This window comes from Talpa occidentalis, unplaced genomic scaffold, assembly GCF_014898055.3.
Source record: "Talpa occidentalis isolate TD23 unplaced genomic scaffold, MPIMG_talOcc4v2.1 talOcc4.4, whole genome shotgun sequence".
Lineage (NCBI taxonomy): Eukaryota > Metazoa > Chordata > Mammalia > Eulipotyphla > Talpidae > Talpa > Talpa occidentalis.
Window position 1 is genome coordinate 44,842,047 of NW_023604295.1, and position 25,174 is coordinate 44,867,220.

General features: G+C 40.2%; 2 protein-coding genes across 5 annotated transcripts in view; both read left to right on the forward strand.

The window, feature by feature from the left end:
* PARP9 (poly(ADP-ribose) polymerase family member 9) overlaps nucleotides 1–15,017 on the forward strand; it is a 30,450-nt gene extending 15,433 nt beyond the window's left edge. Inside the window, exons 7-11 of the mRNA XM_037525447.2 lie at nucleotides 3,415–3,475; nucleotides 8,369–8,749; nucleotides 11,629–11,762; nucleotides 12,919–13,093; nucleotides 14,243–15,017. Of these exons, the coding sequence (XP_037381344.1) occupies nucleotides 3,415–3,475; nucleotides 8,369–8,749; nucleotides 11,629–11,762; nucleotides 12,919–13,093; nucleotides 14,243–14,604 (1,113 nt within the window). The 3' untranslated portion in view covers nucleotides 14,605–15,017. The remainder of the gene's footprint in view (nucleotides 1–3,414; nucleotides 3,476–8,368; nucleotides 8,750–11,628; nucleotides 11,763–12,918; nucleotides 13,094–14,242) is intronic.
* Nucleotides 15,018–18,640: 3,623 nt separating this feature from the next.
* KPNA1 (karyopherin subunit alpha 1) overlaps nucleotides 18,641–25,174 on the forward strand; it is a 47,883-nt gene continuing 41,349 nt past the window's right edge. The window contains exons 1-2 of one of the 4 annotated variants that reach the window (XM_054700520.1): nucleotides 19,576–19,643; nucleotides 21,875–22,097. In XM_054700520.1, coding sequence (XP_054556495.1) covers nucleotides 22,061–22,097 — 37 coding nt within the window. In that variant the 5' untranslated portion in view covers nucleotides 19,576–19,643; nucleotides 21,875–22,060. The other 3 variants (XM_037525448.2, XM_054700519.1, XM_037525449.2) reach the window with 3 other exon arrangements.

A 25,174-nucleotide genomic window follows, 5' to 3' on the forward strand; every position in this document is an offset into this window, starting at 1 on the left:
CATCTTCTTGATCCAGTCATCTATTTTTGGGCATTTGGGTTGTTTCCAAAGCTTAACTATTGTAAACAGTGCTGCTATAAACATAGGGGTGCAGATGCTCTGAAACCATAAAATACATAGAAGGAAATATAGGTGAAACACTACATAATATGCACATCAAAGACATCGTTACAGACACATCACCCAAAGCAGTGATAGTGAAGGCAAAGATAAATAGCTGGGACTACATCAAATTAAAGAGCTTCTGCACAGCAAAAGAGACAATAACAAAAACCCCACCAAAGGCTGTGTTTTGAATTAGCAAACAAAAACAGAAACAATAGCTTGAGAGGTGATGTTTTTCCAGTTTACAACTTAGAGGGGAGGATTATTTTACACAGTAATCATACCCTGAACATTGACCATTCCTCCAGGTTTTATTCAATATTAACACGGTGTCATATCCACCTAGAAGTATTAGGGAAAAAGAATGTCCTAAGTAAATTCCATGTGCGCGGGTGAGGACTCACAGTCAGGCAACCCATTTTATATTGGGGCTGCCCTGTAACAGAAGTATATGTGTGTGCTTGTGTCTGTGTATGTACAGCCTTCTGATAAGCATATCTTCCTTTCTCAATACTTCTTTCAGCAAGGGGTGTGTGCTCAGAAGGATCAAAGGGCAGCTAACTTCCTCAAAGGGGGTGTTTCCTAAGCAGGTTCCTATATTCCAGAAAATGGATCGCCAGACCTCCAGAGTTGACTTGATTCAGGAAGTTCAGCCTACACTAATTCACAATAAAGTAATATTTACATTCACCCACTCGTGAATTTTCCAATTCATGAATGACAGTGAGCAAATAACTCCCAGCTGACTGAAATAGTTGTGTTCACTGGCCTTTCAGGATGATAAGTTTCCTGGGTGGACCTGAGTATCTGTTTATCGATGTAAAGGCATGGATGGTTATTCATTTGGTTATTTAACAACTGTTTATTGCATATCTATCTTGTGTCACACATCGTCTCAGAATAAGGAACCCCTCTCTAGGGGTTCTACTGATATCCCTCACGTTAGGTGTTGGTTACTCACAGATAGAGCTAGAAACACTACCAGATTCTTGGCATTTGGGTCTACTCCACATTCAATGAAAAAAATCTTATCTAATTTATATTTAACCCCATGACATATCCTGACTTCTATATGACTTCTGGAGAGCTGATTTTTTTTCATGAAAATATAAAATAGGGGTACTCTTTCAACTAAATTGTCTTTGGTTTTGGAAACATAAAGAAATGTTATTTGTGCTACTGTTAGGGGGAAATGATGTCCTGAGCTAATCCCATACAGGCTTTGTGGACCCTACCCCCACTCCAGACTAAAGCCATCAAGACACTGGGAAAGACCAATCTTGTCACCACCAAAGGGAGGGTGGCTGGGACCTGAGGGTGGAGTTGGGCAGCCAGGTTGGATATAAAAACCAAACACGTGGGCCTTGGGCTGGCTCGCTGTTGCTCGCCTCCTGGCTTCACGGCTCCTGGCTTGTGGCCAGCTCTCAGAGTGCCATTTTGGGATTCCTGATCGGCGGATCCTGTAGGACTCACTTAAAAATTTATCCCCCACTTTTCTTCCTGAGCTGTACATTTTCTCATTTCCCCTTTCCTTGTAAATAAACCTTTTATTAACCTTTTGCGTGTGCCTGTAGTAGAGCATTGATAAGTCCTTTTAAGCGCGCGGGTGAGGACCCAAAGTCAGGCACCCCATTTTGTATCGGGGTTGCTCTACAACACTACCATGTAATGGGTTTCTTGCTTTTATTTTTATTTATTTTTACTGTAGTAGTATTGGTTTACATTATTATTTTTTTATTTTGGAAATACAGAATCCCCCCATTCAAGTATTATTAGCATAGTATACCTGCCACCAAAGCAACTGTCAATGAGTTTGTTTTTCTTTTTTGATTGCTGAGTAGTATTCAATTGTGTATAAATACCACATCCTCTTGATTCATTCATCCATTTTGGAGCACTTAGGTTGTTTCTTTATTTTTTTTTAAGATTGATTTATTCATATACACAAGAACCGGGGTACAGGCCAGATGCGCGGGAGGGTGAGAGGATTCACCAGAGACAGAGCAGGGAACAGAACAGGCAGACTGACGAAATACATTGCTGAGAGGAGCAGTGGGTGAGACAGGAGAGGTCTACTGCACCATGTGGGACCCTTGCTGGTCGGCCGGGATCGAACTGCTCTGCGCTCAACAGCCTGTGCCACCAGGGAGGCCCTTATTGTCTTCTTTTGGTAGGGAGGGGCTCATCTTTGAGAGCTGAGCCTGTCAGTTGGTTGCTGATTTTGGATAACTATGTAGAATTTGAAAGGGACCAGAGATTACAATGGGCTCAATCTCCATATTTTTATCCTTGGATGCGCACTTGGGATACCTACTTGAATGTTATGCTTTGTAGTCTAGGCATGGCGCCTAAGGATCTTAGTTTCCATAACTATGTCGTCTGCCCTAAGGATCTTAGTTATCTTGGTTATGCTAATTTCTCCTATAGCTACCTCCTTGTGTGAGCCAGATTTCTGGTCTTGTGGTGCTTCATTTTTCAGTTTTTTTTCTATTCCTGTCCTCCATCACAGTGACATTTCCACAGCTTTAATATGTGAAGTGAATGAAGATAATGTTATAGAGCAACCCCGATATTAAACGGGTTCCTGGCTGTGGGTCCTCACCCGCGCGCTTTAAAGGGACTTATGAATACTCTACTACAGACACACACAAAAGGGTTAATAAAAGGTTTATTTACAAGAGAAAAAGAAATAAGGAAAATGTACAGCTCAGGGAGAAAATAGGGAAATAAAGTCTTTAATGCGTCCTACCCAATCCGATGATCTGGAAACCCAAAGTCACTCTCAGGGCTGGCCTGACTTGCTGCGAGCTGGCCGAGAGCCAAAAATGGGGGAATCCCCAAAGCCCACGTGTCTGCCTTTTGTATCCCCCTGGCTGCTTAACCCCACCCTCCCGTCCCAGCCACCTTCCCTTTGATGGTGATGAGATTTGGAGTTCCCAGTGTCTTTGGCTTTGACCTGGGGTGGGGGTGGAGTCCACAAAGCCTATATGGAATTTGCTTTGGGACATCCTTTTCCCCCTAACAATAATACTTACCTTGGAGTATACCTTTGTTCTATACTATAATAAATTTTGCTATTCTTTCCATTTTTCTTATACTTGTTTCTCCTACATGCTGTAATCAATTGTGGTGCTGTATTTGCTGTTTCCCCAAGACTTTTCTACAGGCTGCTATAGATTTGTGGCAGTAGGAGTGAGGACTAACAGAGTGGATGAGGTCAATTGTGGGGTGTGCAAGTAGGGGGAGGGATTTTGATGACAATGGATAAAAACCCTGCTTATGATCTTCTACTCTGTTTGCTTCCTGTAGATTTTCAGTGCTGAAATGGAAAAGATTAAGTCCAGTCTTCCGAGAGTCAGCAATCAAAGTGGTGAGTAGAAATTTAAGGGTTTACATGGAGTAGCAGACCTCTCCTGTCTTGCCTGCTACTTCCCTTAACAGTGTATTTCCGTAGATTCACCTGTTCTGCTCCCCACTCTGTCTCTGGTGAATCTTCTCATCCCCTGCACCTCTGGCCTACACCCCAGTTCTTGTATGCGTAAGCAAATAAAAATAAATCTTAAAAAAATAAGAAATTCAAGGGTTTAGAAATAGTCTCCCACTATAGGCTCTTTCACTCTTGATCGTTTGAACTAATGGGAGAAGACTAAGCAAACCAAATATATTTCATTGTGCTCTGCTTAGGTAGCAACCTGCTTTATACCTGCTTTATACTTCTTGCCTAATACAGTTTCATGATATAAACAGAGTTTCATGATATAAACAAAGGGTAGTTTTCAACTCCAAATATAAATCTTTTTCTAAAATACAGTGCTGCCCTTCATAAACTGAGGAGATAACATCATTCTTCATGTTTTGAGCAGGGTTACATTTAAATAGGGTTACTCATTAGTTATTATAGAAAGCACATTTCAGCAACACCAGATAACAATAAATATATTAACCTAATGCTACCTACCCAATCTGAGTAATCACTGGGATCATGGCAGAAACTTAAACAAAAATTTAGGCCTTAACTTAATAGATTCTGATTCAGGAACTCTGGATATAGGCCAAGGACATATTTTTTCAAAGCTCTCTCATCAGTTTTGCTGTTCAACCAGGCTTGGAGGTCATTGAACTAAACTAATCCTGGTTGCTGAGGACTGGAAGAGAATTTAGTTTGTCTTATAGCTCCATTCTTTTAATGGAGTTTGAGTGAATCGAGATGGAATTGCTGGTGAGATCTAAGATGTACTTTAGGAATATATATATATTTTTTAATCTATAGTTCATATAGATGTTAAGAACACTGTACCTTCAACCTATAATAAAAACTTTTAGGATATTTCCCACTAGGGTCCAAAGGACTTGCTTATATCCTTTAAGAGGAGAGTTCTCTTAGAGAGGCTTAGTGGTTCAGTAGTGGAAATGAAGAAGGGGAAATTTTAAGAACTCTGGTCTGTGATTGTGCCTCTCATCAGCCTGTTTATCTGTGAAATGATAATAATTACACCTTATTGTGAGAACAAATGGAGAATATTTGTAAAAATTGTGAAGTATTAAATAAGTTACAGGCTAATAATGAATGTGAGGATGAACAAATTCCCCAGGTGGCCCAGAGGAGGGAAAGATTCATTCTGATGGAAGGACCAAGAATGACTTCACAGAGGAGATAGTTTCTAGCCGGGATTTGAGGATATAAAGATTTTCTTTTTTTTTTTTCTTTTTTTCTTTTTTAAAATTTTATTTATTTATGTATACAAGCACTGGGTACAGTCAGAAGTGCGGGAGGGTGAGAGAATTCACCAGAGCCAGAGTGGAGAGCAGAACAGGAAGACAGATGAAGTACACTGCTGAGGGAAGCAGCAGGCGGCAGGAGAGGTCTACGTGCCATGTGGGACCTGCAACCAGGGACCGGGGATCGAACCGGCGCTGCAGAGGCTGCGGGCAGCTTCGCAACCCAGCGCTCAACCGCTGCGCCACCGAGAGTCCCAGGATATCAAGATTTTCAAAGGCCAGAATTGGTGGGGTGGGGCAACCAAGGGAAAGAAACTCATAGAAGCAAACAAATAAACAAATGTAGTGCATATCTGGTGAAGCACAGTGAATCTAGAGGAGAATTTTTGGCGAGGATACTTACAGAAGAAACATAGAAATACCCGTCATTATCATTTTCATCAGGAATTCTTTTTTTTTTTTTTTAAATTTTTGTGTAGAAGAACTGAGTGTAAGCCAGAGGTATGGGTGATGGGGGGAGGTGGGTGAAGGATGGTGGGGTGAGAGGATTCACTGGAGACAGAGTGGGGAGCAAAATATGTGGATCTACTGAAATACACTGCAAAGGGCAGCGGTGGGCAAGACAGGATAGGTCTACTGTGCTATATGTGGTTTAGCTCCTTGGCCAGGGATCGAAGTGAGGCTATAGTGGTGATAGCACTAATACTTAACCCCTAGGCCACCAGAAAGGTCCATTCATCAGAAATTCTTGAGAATATATGTTAGGGAATCACAGCACAGGACATTGATTGACACTAATGTTGCTTACTGATGATGATCTCAGATTATCAAGGAAAAGTTAGACCATTTAGGAAGACAGGGAAATGTGTTTCCACTAGAAATATTTAACTAATAAATAGCTAATACTAAGTATTAACTAATTAATTAATAAGTTAATAGTGAAATAGCTGGTGCTAGTGTAAGATCCTTTAGTGATCTGAACAACTTAGTTATCTGGAAGAAAAATTTTTCTTTCCTGATAAAAATGGATAAATGAAGTATCACCATATATTGTTTTTATTTTCTCCTCACAAGCAATAAAAGGGCAAAAAAATAAGTATGTTTCCCACTTAAGAATTCCTGTCATTTCTTTCTATTGTCTAAAACATTGGCTTTTATTTTTTTTTACTTAATTGGGAGGCCAGCCTCCCCTTCTTACTTCTAGATCTGTTTTGGTACTTTTTCATAGCTCCTGGTGCCATCCAGCTGCTAATTACCACTATTGTCCTGCAATCACTCATTGAAAACACAATTGTGTGAACACAGAATTATGCTACTCATACCTACTAGCTCCATATACTACTTACTCATTCTATAACCGTAAGTTACTTAGTAACTCTCTGAGTGTGTTCTGCATCTGTGATGCTGGTCTACTGACAGTACCTATCTTCTAGGGTTGTGAGGATCACATAAAATCGTATATGTAAAGCACTTGGAACAATGTAGAACATGTAAATGCTCAACTTTTTCCTCCCAGGATGTTTCTGAAATTCATTTATAGCTAAAGTTCACACTTTTTCACTGCTAGAATAACATTCCATCATTGAAAGACATTGGGTTATTTCCAGTTTTTTGCGGTTACAAACAAGAATGTGAACTTTCATGTACACATCCCCCCAATACATATGTGTACATTTCTTTAAATAATAGAATCATAGGAGGAGTTGTTCCAGTTTCACATCTGTCATGGGCATTTCAGATGCTGTACATCTTTCCTAATACTTGATATAGTCAGACTTGTAAATTTTGCCTGTCTAGTGATTTTAATTTTCCTGCTTAGCAATGAAGATGAGTATCTTTTCACACATATTTTTCATACTACTGGCTACTGGTTTTTTCTTTTTTTAAAAAAGATTTATTTATTTATGCATACAAGAGCTGGGGTACAGGGCAGAGGTGTGGGGGTGAGAGGATCCACCAGAGACAGAGTGGGGAACAGAACAAGCAGATTGACTGAAATACACTGCTGAGGGGAGCAGTGGGCGAGTCAGGAGAGCCATGTGGGTTGCTTCCTGGCTGGCCTGGAGTCGAACTTTTGCTGAAGTGGCTGCGGATTGCTTCATAGGTTGCATCTTAACCCTTGCGCCACCAGGGAGGCCCTGCTTTGTTTCTTTTTAAAATGATTTCAGGGTATTTCTAATAAATTCTAGGTACTTCCTCGCCTATCAATTTCCTCCCAGCTGTTCCATTCTCTTGCAATTTGGGCTCAGCATCAAATCTATTAGAGATTCTCTTTACAATATATCTTTACTACTTGTGGGGGTAATTACAGAGAAGGGTGCAGGTAGTTGGGTTGGAATCAAGTCCCCTTTTCTTCTCTGATGGGATGTACTATTTTCCATGACCACAGCTGCTAAACTCCAGGTACTTGTGGTGGAGGTGCAAACTGTCCTCTCATATACAGATAAGGCATGAAAAGAAATCCCAATAGTGGAATAATGGGTATTTTTCCTTTCATGATACTTAGATATTTTCTAATTTTCCAATGATAAACATTTATTATTGTTATAATCAGAAATACCTGTATTTTTAAAAAATAATTTTAACTCTTTAATTTTGGTTTTCAGAGGTGTTTATTTTAAAGGTGAAAGAAAATTCCATTAAGCAGGAAATAATAGTTGGTTAACACTACTATGAGATCACAAGCTAAACCCATCTGTGAATTGACCATTGCAATCGGCGGGGACAAGACATGATAAAGCCTGCCTGTGACTATGCAGGCATCTCTCTCTTTTTTTAAAAAAAGGATTTATTTTTATTTATTTATGCATATAAGAACTGGGATGTAGGCGAGAGGTGCAGGGTTGGGGGTGAGAGGATTCACCAGAGACTGAATGGGGAGCAGAACAGGGAGTTCTACTGAAATATACTGCTGAGGGGAGCAACGGGTGAGGCAGGAGAGGTCTGCAGTGCCTTGTGGGCATTGAATTCATGCCTCAGTGACTGGTGATAGCTTGAAATTTAGACTGAGACTTTAACCCTGCACCACCAGGGAGGCTCGCAAGCATCTCTTTTTAACAATCCTGTCCTTTTCAGGGGCAGCTCTTTTTTTTCAGGGGCAGCTCTCTCTCTATATATATATAGAGAGAGAGAGAGAACTATATATATATATATATATATATAGTATATATATATAGTATATATATATAGTATATATATATATATATACTATACTATATATATATATATACTATACTATATATATATATATAGTATATATATATAGTATATATATATAGTATATATATATATATATATAGAGAGAGAGAGAGAGAGAGAGAGAGAGAGAGAGAGAGAGAGAGATGATAAACTCTGTGTTCCCAAGGAGACTGTAAAGTATACATTTAAATTTCCTTTGTACCCAGCACAGCTCTTAGAGATAGGTATTTAACTGAAACTGCTACTGCTGATGATGGTGATAGTATCCTTGGGGCAAATACTAAACTGGGTGGTTAGTTCTGCATTAGGTTAAAATTCACTTGCTCTCTGTGATTGTTTATGATAGTCTTTTCAGTCCCTGAGAGAGAGAGAAGAGAAAATGGACATGAAGCTACATCTCCTGCCATCAGTCTAATGGGACTCAACCCAGAAAAGATGAGTGAGGCCGAACTGTGGATCTTCAGGATTCTCCACAATCAGGGCCTCCACGTCATTGAGAATAATCATATCCTCTACTTTGGGAAAGTGGAACATGACAACCTTGCTCAGTTACAGAATACCCCAGGAGTCTCTATCACAGAGAATATCAGTCGGGGAAAGGCAAAGTTAGTGATTGAAGGAGCCCCGGCTGACATCATTGAGGTGATTATGAATATTGAATTTTGGCTGTGTCAAGTTCAAGAGGCAATGGCAAGAAAAAAGGAGCAAGCCCTTTGGAGCTTGTCAGGTAATTAACTAAGTTGGAAAGTCAACTGTCTTTCTCTTGGATGTGAGCATGCATGTTTGTATGTGGGTAAGAGAGATTGAAAGAGGGGGAAAAAGCAAACAGTGCTTGTTTTGTTTTAGGCCATAAATTTTTATAACCATTTTTTTGGCTCTCTTTCTGTGAGAAGGGTTAATTATTAGTAAATAAGTACACATATACACATACACACAGAGTTGGATTTATTTAGGACATGGATTGCCTAAGAGGCAATTACGTGGAAAGCCTGAGTAACCCAAACCCAGACTCTGGGGAAAAATGTAAACCCTACTTCTACAGATGGAGCATTCGAATGTGGATACATTCTACCTGCTTAATTCATTTCTTTGAGTTTATTGCATTTATTTGTTGCTGGCAGCATTAAGAACCCTAAAATTACTCACTTTGAGCCTTCTCACTATTTTTCTTTAGTACCATAAGGTACACTCTAGTATCACCTTTTCAGTGGGACAAAACTCATCAGATTGACAGTGAGAATTTGGGGTTGAAGAGATGCTTTTAAAATAGCCCTAGAGTTAACTTGGAATTTATACCATTGAAAATGCCACCTTGGGAGGAGATTGAGGCTTATTTTATTCATTTATTCAATTAATATATATTGTATCCTTGATTTGTGCCAAGGATTATGCTAGGTACTAGGGCTATAGTACTAAGATGGACATGTTCCCATTAAAAATCTAACTGGGGAAACTAAGTAGTGAGCATGTTTGTTATGAAAGAAGAAGGTGAAAGTTGCTCTGGCAGCATCTAGGAGAGGCACCTAACACAGACCTGAAATTTGGGGAAAACTTTTCAGAAGAAATGTCATAAATGGAGAACTGAAGAGTAGGTGGATGCTAGTAAGACAAAGAAAGAAATTTTCAAGAAATCTGACCATAGCATGGCCTAGATTATACAAGACTTTATAAATTACATGAAAAAATGTTCAGTGTTTCTTGAAAGAAATGAAAAATCTTGAAGGATGTTAAGCAAAGATAAGGTCAGAATTCTAGTTTAGAAATATTACTGGTTGTAATGTGGAGAATGGATATATTACCAACATTTAAATGCAAAATTTCAAAGGACTCCTTATTTTCACCATGTTTATAAAAATAATTCAGGTAGAAATGGTCAAAATGAGAAGGAGTTTGCAATAGATGTTGTATTAACATTCTACAGAAAAGACATTGTCAAAAAAGAAAGGACAAGATAATCCTCAAGAGTAAGATCCAAAATCACGAGTTCTACTTAGCTTTTGAAATGTAATACATGTGGATATTTAAACTAGTCCTGATTATTCTCAAGAGAACAAAGATAAAGAAACATTGATCTCCTATTCAGTGTGTGGCATTACTTTAAATTAACTGCATTCATAAGGTTGAATTATTAATAGCTTTTAGTTGTTTAGTCATGTCCCTTGTTCTGCTGCAAGGTGGCATTTTTTGCTAGTTGTTGACTAAGCATGTTATTTCCCTCACTTCTCTTAATCAGATTAAGATCTCTCTCCATTAACAAACAGATAATTTTGAAGTATGTTGTTATTATAGGGAGTATCCATCATAACAATAAAATTTAAATAATAAAAGTTCAGCGTTTTTCTCTTTGCTACTCTTTTATCCTTTCTGGTGTGTGCTCTTGACACCAGGAGTTATGGACCTTTGAGTCTCCAGGACCCATCCCAGTGACTGGCATGTAATAAGAGCTCAGTGTTTGCTGAATTCAAGTGAACTGAACTCTGATATCAGAGTTTATAAATGTATGTACTGCTTTCCAGATTTGAGTTATAGTCTCTTCCTTTGAAATGTCCTGGCTTTGGAGTTCCTCTGCTATGGAGTTTTGTCCCTCCTATTTCCCAGATTTATAACTTGGTTCTGTAGCAGGTTTCTTTCGCTTTATCATCTACTTTTTGTGGTTGAATCAAACACATTCAATTAGTTCTGCCTGCTGGGATCAGGTCATGTTAGTATATACGTGGTTTAACTCAAACTGAAAATAAACTGAAACAAAATAAGCCTTTGGGGGTTTTCTATTTGTCCATCTGTATATTTAGTCTAATAGGAAGCTACTTTGGACAATAACAGGTTGTCCCTTGAATTTAAAAAAAGAAAGAGGAAGCAAAGGGAAAAGGAAGGAAAGGAGGTAGAAGAAAGGAAGGAAAGAAGAAAGAGGCCAAAAGAAGGGGGCAAAGACATGTCATATAGACGCTTAATCTCCAAATTTTGCTCTTCTTGGTTGGGTGGCACATGATATATGTACCAGATATTCTGCCGTGTCTCTAACAGAAAGCACTGGGGAAAGCCAGGTTTATAATCTTGGATCTGTACTTATTAGCTATGTACTATTGGACAAATCATTTAACTTCTCTGATTTTAATTTCCTTATTTGAAAAATTGTGTTAATTATTTGAATGGCGGTATTGTAATGATCAAATGAGGTAGAAACATGACATCTTGAAAATCTTGAGGTGTTATATAAAATATAAGTGTTATGTAAAATCTTGAAATGTCATGTTGTTTTTTTATCATTCCTTAATGTTGTCTTATGTCTCTCTCTTTTTGTTGATGGCATCCTGGTTAGAAATACAAACATTTCCTATGACATAATTATATATCATCACTACAGTATTGATGGGGAGAGTTTATATGGAAGTCCTTTTTTCTCTTAACTCCTCATCCTCATAATCCAAATCATCCAAAGACAAATTTATTAACCCTCTATTTTATCCTATGATTTCTTGTAGTATGATAGCTCTCCTTGCATATCGTAAACATATCCTAAACAATTTCAACTGGCTAATTTATTGCTCTAAATTTCTATAGTTTATTAGTTTTCTTTACAAACCATTTTGTGTTGCTCATTTTTAGGACAGATTGATCAACAACCAAAGAAGCTGCATGACATGAAAGAAATTACGTTTCTGAAATGTCTGAAACTTGAAACTGAAGAAATTCAGAATCTAAAGACACAATTTGAAAACTGTGGTTTTCAGGTTATAAAGGTATACTTAATTAGGGAAAGCGTTTTATTCCTTGCTATTAGTTCATTTGGTTCTGTAGCCAAAAAAAATTCCCCTGCTGATGACAGCTAGCTGCTCATTGACATGGAATCCTAGGAATAAGAATGAAATGAGGACAGGGAAGTGCAGGTGTGAGGGGTATAGTTGCAATCAGGAAATAGAAATGTCAGGATGTGTGGAAGCATAGATCAAGTCTCAGGAAAGACCTATCTGTCTAGCTTGAAGCAAAATAAAGGAATAGCAGGGCCTCCCCTGGTGGCGCAGGCGGTTGAGCGCTGCACTGTGAAGCTGTCCGCAGCCTCTGCAGCGCTGGTTCGATCCCTGCCGGCTCTATCTGGCCGGCTGGTGAGGGTCCCACATGGTGTGGCAGACCTCTCCTGTTGCGCCAGCTGCTCCCCTCAGCATGTATTTCGTCAGTCTGCCTGTTCTGTTCCCTGCTCTGTCTCTGGTGAATCCTCTTACCCTCCCATGCATCTGGCCAGTACCCCAATTCTTGTATAAATAAATAAATAAATCCTTTAAAAAAATAAAGGAATATCATTTATCACACTTTATTATAATAGCCTATTTGTATCTCTCATTAAATTATGAGCTTTTTTTTTTAAAAAAAGATTTACTTATTTATGCACACAAGAATTGGGAACAGACCAGAGGTGCAGGTGGTGAGAGGATTCACCAGAGACAGAGTGGGGAACAGAACAGGCAGACTAACTGAAATGCACTGCTGAGGGAAGCAGTGGGTGATGCCATGTGGGTAGCTCCCTGGCCAGGGATCGAACTCGTGCTGTATAGGCTGCGGATTGTTTCAAAGTGCTGTGCTTAACCCCTTGTGCTACCAGGGAGGCCCCAAACTATGAGCTTTTATAGGGAAACGATTATGTCTACATTGTTGGCCATTTCATTATCAGTGCCTGGAACATAAAGATTGCATAGTATATTCTTACTAATTTAGCAAAGAAGGTACAGGTAATTTGGAAGAGAAGAAGTCAAAGTAGAAGAAGGTTGAAGTCAGGAAAGACTCTTATGCAACTTTATAGGAAAGCAAAATGAATGCATTAGTAATATGCCCACAAGTGCCTTTATTTTTGATGTAATGTACAATTTATGTCTCTCAGTTTTGCATTTTCTTGCATTATAGGTGGAGAAGATAGACAATGTGGCTCTCAGGGATGCCTTCCAAAGAAAGAAGATGATAATGAAAGAGAGAATGTGCAGGGAACCTCTAAGCCACAGGTTGTTTCAGCTAGTCCCACACCAGTTCTGTAAAGCGGTATCCAGAGTCGGCTTTCAAAGGATGTACTCGGCGTCCTGTGGTAAGTGTCAGCCCATTGTATTTCTGTTGTTCAGTGCTGTTTGAGAAACAATGTTTGGTTAAATCCCAAGTAAAGGTAAGGAAGGAAGAAAAGGTTGTCAGGAAGGAGGAAAGGGAGGGAGGAAGGAAGGGAGGTACTTAGGGCCTCAAAGACGTTTTAATTTTCTTTCCCCTACGTTGGGGATAGAAAGGCATTTAACAGGGATTATCTTGAGGTTCAGAGTTCGGCTCTCAGAGTCTTGAGTATTCTTAATATTACAGAGAAAATAAGACAGATCATAGGCATTTATATCAGAATGAAGAATATTTATTTCCAGTGGTTGGAACAGTATTTCCTCCTTGGCATCACAGTATTCGTGATGTCCGATGGGTCCAAAATTACCTAGTGAGCGTGGACCTAGATGAAAAGCATTTAGACATTCTCTAGAGTCTTTCGCCAGGCCATGGTAAGAACTAGTGACTTATCGCTACCCCACAATAGAGGAAACCCTTTTTTAACCAGAATGTCCTGGCTTCTAAATTCAGGGTGTCTCTTCCTAACCAATGCAACATGCACATAGACATTATATGCTTAGAGTCTCTTTATTTTGACTTTTCTTTTCTTATAATGTTATCCATAAAGACACTCTGCCTTCTCTTTTTGTATGTCATTTTCACTAGTTTTATTATCAGAGGTTTTAGAGATATTCTTACTTATAGCCTGTAGAAGTAGGGCAAAGTTCTAAGAGAAAATGCAGTCTTCCTTCTATAAGTTTCTTTGTTAGCTTCTTAGTTGATAATGCTGACTTGAATCATAATATCTATGAACCTCAGATTGTTCATCTGTTAAGTATGACCTAAATCACAGATTAATTGGAGTTAATCAGTGTAAAAATAGTTTGTAAATCATATACTCCTCTATATACTCTATATACTCTAAAGGTATATACTCTAAAGGTGTATTTAAATTTAAGCTATTATTGTGCTGATTTTATCAGCTATGATTTGTCTCTAGGAAACAACTTTGGGTGTCTTTGCTACTGAAACAAGGACTTGATACCAAGAGATGGTAATAATTTAGGGGACTAGAGAGAGAATACATATTAGTACCCAAAATGACAGTATGATTTGCAAGAGCATGCTAATCTTTTAACTGTCTTTCTTTTATTAGATTACAAATTTGGAGCTGGCATATACTTTAGCAGGAATCTCAAAAATCTATCATACCAGGTAAAGGAAACATCTGCCACAGATAAGCATATCTATGTGTTTGTGGCTGAAGTACTCATAGGCTCCTTCTGCCAGGGTCATCAGTCAAATATTGTTGCCCCACCATTGCATCCTGGAGCCATCGAGAGTCATGACAGTGTGGTTGATAATGTCTCCAATCCTGAAACCATTGTTATTTTTAGTGGCATGCAGGCTATGCCCCTGTATTTGTGGACTTGCTCCCAGGATCATGTTGTACTACAGGACACAATGCTCTCTCCCCAGCAATCCTGGAGGGGCTTAAGTGGCAGCTCTGTTGATTAACCTTGACATCATTTTAACAGCTGGCATCACCATGCTTTTGAGGAGCTAACCAAATTAAGACCACCAATGACTCAAAGAATGGTTTATGTCATACAGACTTATTGAGTTATTGAAGAAACCAACTGCATACTAGCATCTTAATGTCTTTATTTTTGTCTATTTCTTGGGGCTGGGGTGGGTAGATACCAACTAAAACACTCTCATAGCCATTTTTTCTTCAAATTGTTCTTCCATTTCCTTTACTATAGGGGATCAGAAATATTTCACATGTAATAAGAGATTTTTGTATTTGTAATTCAAGCCTTTAATTTTCTAAAATGATGATAATGTAACATATTGGGATAGCAGAATGATTTTAGATTTTCCAGAGAATCTTGTATGTAAGATACCAAAATAAATCACCTTTATCTACATAACTGGCTCTGAAAAATTGTGTGCAAAATGAAATTGTGTGTAAAATGAAATCATTTAAAGGACATCAAAAGACTCACATTCTGCTGATAAACTATTTAGATTCAGCCATATCAAGCAACACCATGCAAGCACCATGGACAACTTAATAATATGATTGGATATAATAAACGAGGAACTATGGATTATATGGAAAAATTTAAGAAGGAGATAGATATATTAATCAGGGGGTAGGAGGAAGAACTAATAGAGAAAGTTGAACTCAAACTGAATCTGAAGAATTTGTTAGCTAGGTGAATAAAGGATGCAGCAAGTAGGTAGCAGAATCAAGAGTATTTCATGCAGACAGAATAGCTCTTATAAAGGCTGAATGCCCTGTGACAATGCTCTGGGCTCAAATTTTATTTCAGAGTTCTGAAATGTACAACCCGGCTAATTCATCATGCATCTCTTGCCCATATTAACTCCATATTCCTCTATACTTCCAAACTTTCCTGAACCTTGCATCTTCAACCTCTTGCACAGCATGCTTCCTCCCGCTCCTTCTAACTTAACTAGCATTCTTCCTCATGTAAGAAGCAAACTATAGTCTTATATGGTGCCACCATAAGGGTAAAGGGCCCCTACCTTAGACCTCTAGATTGAGAGTTTTTCCTTCTTTGGCCTTCCTCCAATTGTGCCAATCTCCACAAGGTGAGGAGTCCACAAATTCAACAGTACACAAAAGATGTATACATGACTTAATGAAAAAAAAAAAAAAGACAAAATATTTTTGAAAGGAATTTCCTAAATAAATGGAAAGATAGATCCTTATTGAAAGACTCAATAGAGGGGCCTCCCTGGTGACGCAGCGGTTGAGCGCTGGGTTGCGAAGCTGCCTGCAGCCTCTGCAGCACTGGCTCGATCCCTGGCCACTGGTTCAATCCCTGGCCACCAGACGAGGGTCCCACATGGTGCGCAGACCCCTCCTGCTGCCCACTGCTCCCCTCAGCAGTGTACCTCGGTCCTTCTGCCTGTTCTGCTCCCTGCTCTGGCTCTGGTGAATTCTCTCACCCTCCCACACTTCTGACTGTACCCAGTGCTTGTATAAATAAAATAAATAAATCTTTAAAAAAAAAAAAGAATAGATATGTCTCATCTCAATGCAATATTAATCACAATCATGTTTTTCTTCATAAAAATGAATGAAATAATCATAAAATTTATATTAATTATAAGGATCTAAGAAGTGTCAATACAATTTTTAAGAGGAAAAACAAAGTGGAGGTGCCATGGCCCACAACATATGATGATATAACTAGAGTAAATAAAATACGTTAATACTACAGGACTAGACAGACGAAGTGAATAGAACAGAAAGCTCCAAAACACACCTGTGCTAATATGGAACTTTGAGAGTACATATGTACAACTCATATATATATGTATTTTTGAATAAAAATGTATCATAAATACATTTATCTCAAATATATGAGTTTATCAAACAAAGTATGTTTAAATACATAAATTCTAGATCTATGTTCAAGTTTACATATATTATTATATAAAATATTTTGCAATATTTGTAATGTAACTTTTCACATTGCAGTTTTTATGATGTCAATATTTTTTGGTGCACTCTAAAATTTCCAGCAAAGATAGACACATCTATAATGAAATGTAATCATGGGACTTTCCATCATCTTTGCTATATTCCATAGTTTAAAAGTCAGTCAATGTCCCACTTGATGGATAGGGATTATATAGGACAGTATTAGGGGACAAAGATCACGGGGACGAGCTTAAGAGTTCTGCCTACTACATCTAGTAAAGTTAAAGGTGAAATGTCTGAGGATTTTGCCGTTTTCCTATACACATGAAGATATGTACACGAATGTTCATAGCAACACTTTAATAGCAAAAGTATTATTTTACAATTTTTAAATTTCTCAAAAAATAAACATACAGGCAGGAAGACATCAGCTAATAAAACACCATGTATGGCTTGGTAACATTTTTGCAAAAGTAACATATTTACAGGAATTCTGCCTTAGGATGGCCTATTGTTTTCCTGAGCAAATCCTACCACCACTAAGAACAGCAGGATGAAACATTAAACAACAACAACAAAACATTAAGGCATTAAAGATCTACCTTGGCAATGAAATTTGTGGGTTCAAGAAAAAAGGAGGCCATGAAGAGGTGAGCCTGATATTTGCCATCACTTTTCCACCTTAGATGATTGCTAATTCTGAAAGCAAGGGCAAGGGCTGAAAAACTGAGCAGGACTTTTGGCTGTCTCATGGGCTGAAGAGGCGGGGTCCAGGAAGAGAGGCCCAAGTAAATACAACAGACTTTTGTTTGGGACCCTCGAGGGATAACCTTGCTAGGAGTTAGGGTGAGCTGGAAATAAACTATTTTTCACAAGGACTGAAGTAGAGCTCCAAATAATCTTAGTTCTTGTGTGGAATAAAATGATCTGTTCTCAGTGTAGCTATGGTCAGGTATACTTGGCCCTAAGTGTCTGTCCTCCCTTAGAACACCCTCTCTTCCCCCAAACCCCCTCTGCTCAAACTCAACTCTGATATGTAGGAAACAGGCTATAGGTGGGGACTATTGAATGGGGGCCGGGGCAGAGGGGGCAAAGGGAAGAGGCTAGAGAGGGGGAGAGAGAAGTCCAGGACAAATGAACATGGATTGCACAGCCTAGAGTTCAGGTAGTGTGCTCTGCTCCCACATTTATAAATCTATCTGCCCATCTCTTCACTTTGCACCTTGGTGAGCATTTCACATGGATTTGATAAACTAAGCCACATACGAGACTTTATTTTGTGATCTCTGCTTGTTTTTTTCTTTAGAAACCACTGCACGAAACAAATTCCCCCAAAATAACTTCATCAAATTTAATAGTAACATTTGCCTTCGTTTGAGAGCATTTATTGAGAGTAAAATATTTGTTTCATTTAATTTCTGAATGATTTTAGATACTCCTCATACACTATCAGGTAAAAGGATGGTAGATAATGTGTACCAACCAATAGAGGCTAGATACAAAGATTGATGGTCCTGGAAGAGTTTCGAAAACAGGTTTGTAGACATAACTTGGCAATTAAACGTCAGTAGTGCCGTTTCATTGTCCCTCCACCACGATTCTCCAACCTTTACCATTGACTGCAATGGTAAGCGAGTCCTTCCCCACCACTCCACTTTTTTTTTTTTAATATTTATTTATTTATGCATACAAGAGCTAGGGTACAGGCCAGAGGTGTGGGGGGTGAGAGGATTCACCAGAGACAGTGGGGAACAGAACAGGCAGACTGACTGAAATACACTGCTGAGGGGAGCAGCAGGCGAGACAGGAGAGGTCTGCTGAGCCATGTGGGTACCTCCCTAGCTGGCCGGGGGATCGAACTCGTGCTGCAGAAGCTGCGGACAACCTCATAGGCTGCGTCTTAACCCTTTGCGCCACCAGGGAGGCCCAAGCCCTCCACTTGTGACTGCGCGGGCGTCATCCTCTCCGCCTTCCGCGAAAGACAGCTGGAGGACTACACTTCCCGGCAGCCTCTGCAGCTAGCGACGGAGGAGCGTGCGCAGGCGTGTGGGCCGGTCCCGCGCGCAGGCGCGCTACGAACGCCGGCTGAGCTGGGTCTTGCTTGCTGGGTGCGCGGCGGCGGAGAGCGAGGCCTGGGAGCGGCGTCAAGGCGCGGGCCGGCTCTTCCAGATCGTGCGCGGGAGGGCTACGGTCGGCGGGCAAGTGAGCAAGCGATTCTCTCGTCAGTGGCACCGGGTTCGGTTGCCTCGAGCTTGGTGAGTGCTGGGGCCGCGCGGCCCCGGCCCTTCCCCCGCCCGCCGGTAGATCCGGCAGTCCTCGGCGGGACCGGGGGAGGCCCCGGGGCGAGGGCGGGCGCCAGCTGCGTTCGCGCTGCGGCGCCCGGGCCCTGGCGCTCGCGGCGTGTGGGTGCGTCACGCGGGGCTGTCCTAACGGCCGCGCGGCCGGCGGAGCGGAGGGTGGGGGTGGGGAGCGCTGGTGCGATTGCCTCGGGGACGCCGGTAGGGGCGGGGCGGGGCGGCGGCGGGGCTGGGAGCGCGCGGGGGACTGCGGGACGCCGAGGCCGCGGGGCGCAGGGGAGGCGAGCTGGGAGCGGCGCCGCGGGCGGGCGGCGCGCGGGCGGGCGGGGGCGGGGGCGGGGGCGGGCCGCGCGGAGTGCGGAGACTGAGGCAGGAAAGAGCTGGGGTGGCGTGTAAAAATCCCAGCCGAGGGAGGGAGAACCTTCTCGGGAATTCACAAGTTAGTGCTGGAGCCGGTGGCGGGTGGGGTGGGGTGGGGGGCGGGGGGTTGGGGGGCGGGGGGGGGTGGAACGGTTGGCTGATGTTTACAGATGTCATAACAACATGGTCCTGAAGCGTCTGACAGGGTGTGGTAATTATAGGAATGACAGAACTTCGTCTCCACTTAGCGCGCGTGAGGTGGTGATTCCAGGGAAACGGCGAAGTGTGAGATTGTGCTCGAAATGGGAGGAGAAAAAGGATGACAGGGAAGTAGTCATAAGGCGTGTTTTCGGTTTGAATGGAAGTACGTAATGTTCCACTTTTAAATGAGACATTGCACATGATTCTTACGGTTTAAACGCAGAATGAACAGTTTTGAGGTATGTTTTTCTAAAACATACTATTAAGTGATATTACTGAATTTCTCCTTTTTTTTTTTTTTCTTTGAGAACAGTTCTTCAGAACCCCCATTCTTAGCATTGTGAGTGGTAATCTGCCACATCCCGCCCCCTCTGTTGCTTCAAAGGGCATTCTTGACGTTGTTGTTTTTTCCTTAACTTGTTCTTGCATTGATTTGTAATATTTAAAGAGTAATCCACGCGCCTCCCTGGTGGCGCCTGGGTTTCAGTCTCAGCACAATTAAGCTACTGCCTGCCACTGCAACAAGAGTTGGATCCTCGGCCAGGGAGCTGCCCACATGGCGAAGCAGACCTCTCCTGCCGTGCCCGCTGCTCCCCTCAGCAGTGCATTTCAGTCAGTCTGCCTGTTCTGCTCCCCACTCTGGTGAATCCTTCCTCCCTCCCTCTCTCTCTCTCTCTCTCTCTCTCTCACACACACACACACACACACACACACCCCAACCCTTTGGCCTACACCCTAGTTTTTGTATGCATAAGTAAATCTTTAAAAATAAAATAGTTAAAAAAAAATAAAAAGTAACCCACGAGTTACTCCCACTCCGTTTTAAAGATTGAGATGAAATTTTAACTTTTTGGAGTAAGTATGAATGAACTCTTGTTTTTTTTACTGAAAATTTATTTTTGGAAGGCAGTGTTTTTTGTGTGGTACTCGATTTTAGGAGGGACTCGAGAGAAAGTAATTTAACATTTATTGGGGCTCTTTTCCAGGTATTGTGCTAAATACTTTATATATATTAAAACATTTAATGTTTACAGTAACTGAATTAGATGTTAATTTTTCATAATTTACAGATAAAAACATTAAAGGTCAGAGAAATATTTTACAAAAGGTTATCAAGCTTCTGTTGGAATAGCCATGCAACCCAAAGTCACTGTTACTTTAAGAATTATTTTGGGCCTCCCTGGTGGCTCAGGCGGTTGAGCGCCACACTGTGAAGCTGTCGGCAGCCTCTTGAGCCTCTTCAGCGCGGGTTCGATCCCGGCCAAGGAGATCCCCACATGGCGCGGCAGACCCCTCCTGTCTCCCCCGCTGCTCCCCCAGCAGTGTATTTCGTCTGCCTGTTCTGTTCCCCGCTCTGTCTCTGGTGAATCCTCTCACCCTCCCGCGCATCTGGCCCGTACCCTGTTCTTGTATAAATAAATCTTTAAAAAAAAAAAGTTATTTCTCTTCAGATTTTTTTGTTTTTTAATTTAATCCATTTTAATTTTTTGTTTTTGATTTAATCCATTCATTTAGGGAATACTTATTGGACTGATCTTGGTTCTGTGGGGTGATCATATTCCCAAACTGGGGTATAGACATGATCAAGATACTATATCTATCCTCATGGAATTTATAATATAGCAGTCATGACTCACAAATAATGAATATAAATATTGACTGCATGGCATTTTATCAGTTATTGAAAGGAAACTGAATATTGTACTAAATTAGCAAAGGAAGTTCAAATGGCAGCAGAGAACATATGTTTGAGGAGTTTGCAGTGTATCAGGGAAACAGAACATTCATTTATACTTGGATTGTGTTAATTTAGGTCTTTGCACGCGATGGTTTACTATTAAGTACTTTGACTTTTATCTAGGATTGATACATAAAAAGGACAACATTCAAGAAAAAGAAAAAACTTCAGTGCTTTCCAAGACACTGTTTCTTATTGATTGATCCTTTCAAGAGACCTTAGACACAGACTCTTTTTAAGGCCCCAGCGAGAAACCTTTTATTTTGTTTGCTTTAAAAACAACAACAAAACCCCTCAAATCATTGCTTTTTGTTGGAGCATTCATGATCCATAAGCCAACCTGTTAACTCTACATTTTGACTGTCAGAAGATTCAGAGCTGTGTCAAATTTTTGTAATTTTCGTTAGCCTCAGCTGTGATATAAATTATACAAGATAGTCTGGAATTGTTCTCAATTGGTCGACGATTCTCTTTTGCTCTTAATTGTGTTTTTATCTATTTTTCATTTGGGAATAGGGTAATATTTTTTTTCTTTTTGCTCTAGTGTTTTGGTACAGTGTTTGTCAAGTTAATGATTAAAATAAAGTATTATTGTTTCATGTTTGTTTTTTAAATCTGTTAGATTGTTCTTAGATGTATGAATACTTTGTATAAAATAAATTCAGACTTTTGGCTATACAAATATAAAGAGAATTCCCTGTAACTATTTGTTTTAAAATCTCTGTTTTGCAGGGGATTATAAATTCAGCCAAAATAATGGAAGCAAACACTGGAAATACTAAACATTTCAATTGGCTGATTGAAGTTGGTTTCAATCTATTCTTGCTTCAGTAAGCAGGAGGTGGCTTCAGGCCAACAAAGGGGGCCAGATAGGCCCTGCGTTAGAAAATTTGGAAGCCCTGCAGTGAAAGAGCAGAGATGAAGACTGATGGAATGAACAGTTGTTTTTTGAAAGGTGTTATGACCCTACAAAATAGAAAATAAGTCTTGTAAAATGCTTCTGATCTAGTGTACCAGACTAATTGGGGCAGTTCTTGAAAGCCGGCAATAACCCAGAGTGTGGATAATAGAGATAATCTTCTTCGCATGAATAATGCTGCCCTTCATATACTGAAATTAAGTCTGCTTACTCATCATGATGGATTTTCAAGTATGAGGAGGGATATATGCTGAATTGTCCGTGAGTCTTTGATTCTGTGACCAATGAGGCAGTTTGGGGTCAGAATGGGGATTTGTAGCCAGGGAACAGAAAGGCAGAAAGCACTAAACCAACCCACTGATGGGTTAAGCACTGTATCATCTGTGTTCACTTAATTATTCTTGCAGAACCACTCTGAGTAGGTTATTACCTGTGCGGGTTAGGTAACTTGCCCTATTTCACAGAGTAAGTGGTGGAGCTGAGATTCAAAAACAGGGATATTTGTACTATGTTCACATCAATCATTAAAACTTGATTTTGTCTTAGCTTTGCAGTTCACTCCAAAACAAACTAGATGTAGTTTGTTTAGCATCATGAAATGATATAGTGAAAACTATTTTGTAAAAGTCAGGAAAGTTTCTTGCCTTGTTACCGTTTAAAAAATACAAATTTTTAATTAGAATAATATTTGGAAAACAAATGTCCTCTGTTCCTGCACTCTGAAACCTACCATTTTCTTTCTTTAAGCTTTTTTCCTCTTTCAATTTATAAATAACTTTGATGATTCTTTCTTGATACAGCAGTTTTAGACATTATCTGTTGACTTTCCTCCATACACATATACTGCCTCTGCCTTTCTAATGTAGTTACCATAGGCATTTAAGTCAGTATTCAGTATGCTTGCAATAAATGTGTAAATACTAAAGTTAAACTATGTAATGTATTATGGTATCATTTCCTAATCATTTCCCCCCCAAATTTAATAGCTATTTTTCATCCCTCTTCATTTCTTGAGACAGTTGTGCAGGAACACTATGTCCCTTTATTGCAGCCTGGTTTGGTTACTTTTTTTGGCATAGTTCATGAGTGTTATCCTGAAATTTGTCTTTATATCATCCTTAAAACTCTTTGCTCTTTTCCTATATTGGATCTATTTTTCATGTTTCCTAAGTTTCTTGAAAGGGTAATAGGGAAGTAAACACTTTTTTTTTTTAAGATTTATTTTGTTTATACAAGAGCCGGGGTACAGACCAGATGTGCAGGAGGGTGAGAGGATTCGCCAGAGACAGAGTGGGGAACAGAACAGGCAGACTGATGAAGTACACTGGTCAGGGGAGCAGCGGGTGAGACAGGAGAGGTCTGCTTGCCATATGGATTGCTCCGAGGCCGGTGGGGATTGAACCGGCACTGCAGAGGCTGCGGAGAGCTTCACAGCGCTGCACTCAACTGCCTGTGCCACCAGGGAGGCCCCATGGGAAGTAAACACTTTGAGATCTTTCATAATGAAGAAAACCTTTAGTCTACCTTAACATCCTTTTTTTTCCCCAAGATTTATTTATGCATACAGTACTGGGGTATGGGCCACAGGTGCCAGGGGTGAGAGGATTCACCAGAGACAGAGTGGGGAACAGAACAGGCATATCTACTGAAATACACTGCTGGGGGAGCAGTGGGTGAGATAGGAGAGGTCTGCTGTACCATGTGGGTAGCTGGCCTGGGATTGAACTAGAGCTGCAGTGGCTGCGGATAGCTTCACCTTGCGCCACCAGGGAGGCCCTTAACATTTCATCAGTCACTTTGCTGCTTATCAAATTGTAGGCCTAAGAAATTTGAAGGTCATGTCTTTATTGTTTTCTCAATTCTAATGTTGAAGTCCAAAGTCATTGTAATTTTTCGTTTGTATCTGACCTTCCCAGTCTTTCCTCCAGTCCCCTGAAATTCCATAGTGGAGTGCTTAGATTTGGGTTTTGTGTTTGTTTGTTTATGTAAAGACATTCCATGGACCCTTGCAAACTGGGAATATATGTCCTTTAAATTCTGGGAAATTTATTATTTATATATTTTTTATTATATTTTGGTCTTCAGGTAAAAAGAGTTTTAGAGTTAATTTTGTTTCTCAGTTCTTGACACACCATCATCAGACCACACAAGGTCCTTCCTTTTTCATTTCCAAGCCTCACTTCCTATTACACCTTTTCAGTAGGCACTGACTCCCTGTGGTTTGTACATTCTTTGGTTACATATGAGGCATGGTGAAATATGTAATATGTGAGTGTATTTAGTTTATGTGTTGTATTATAAACCTTTCCTGTTCCTTAAGTTTTTTACCTAGTAGAGTTTTAGAGAGCTTTCTGTTTGTGGTGTTCATGTAGTAGTGTTTCATACAGAATTTGAAAATGTGGCTCCATCACATTTTACTTTTTCTTTTCTAATGATTGACATGTGAGTTGCTCCTCTGGCATCACAAATACACTGTGGTAAATGTACCTTTTTTTTTAAAGATGTATTTATTCATATAAGAACTGGGGTACAGGCCAGAGGAGTGGGGGGTGAGAGGATTCACCAGAGACAGAGTGGGGAATAGAACAGGTGGAATGACTGAAATACACTGGTGAGGGGAGCAGTGGGCGAGTCAGGAGAGGTCTGCTTTGCCATGTGGGTATCTCCCTGGCCAGGGATCTAACTCGTGCTGCAGTGGCCTCGAACAGCTTCATAGGTTGTATCTTAACCCTGTGCCACCAGGGAGGCCCCCAAGGTAACTGTACTTCTACTGTACATCCCATTGGCTTGTGTGAGACATTTTCTGGAATATTGGCCCAAGAGTGGAATTCCTATGTCATAAAATAGGAAAACTAGTTTATGTATGTCTACTAGAAGTGGGAGAGGGTTTTTGTTTGTCCACATCTCTGCCAGTAGTTGGTTTTATTCAGCTTTTTGTTTTTTGCTTGTCTGTTGGTTATAAAGTGGTATCTCATTGTTTATATTCTAGGATTTCCAATGAGTTTGAGCCATTCAGGTATTGCCTTTTGATAATTGTCTGTTTTGGCCTTTGGCTGTCCTTCCTTTTGGTTTCTTGTCTGTCTTTTTGATTTGCAGAAATTTCTGTGGCGGTT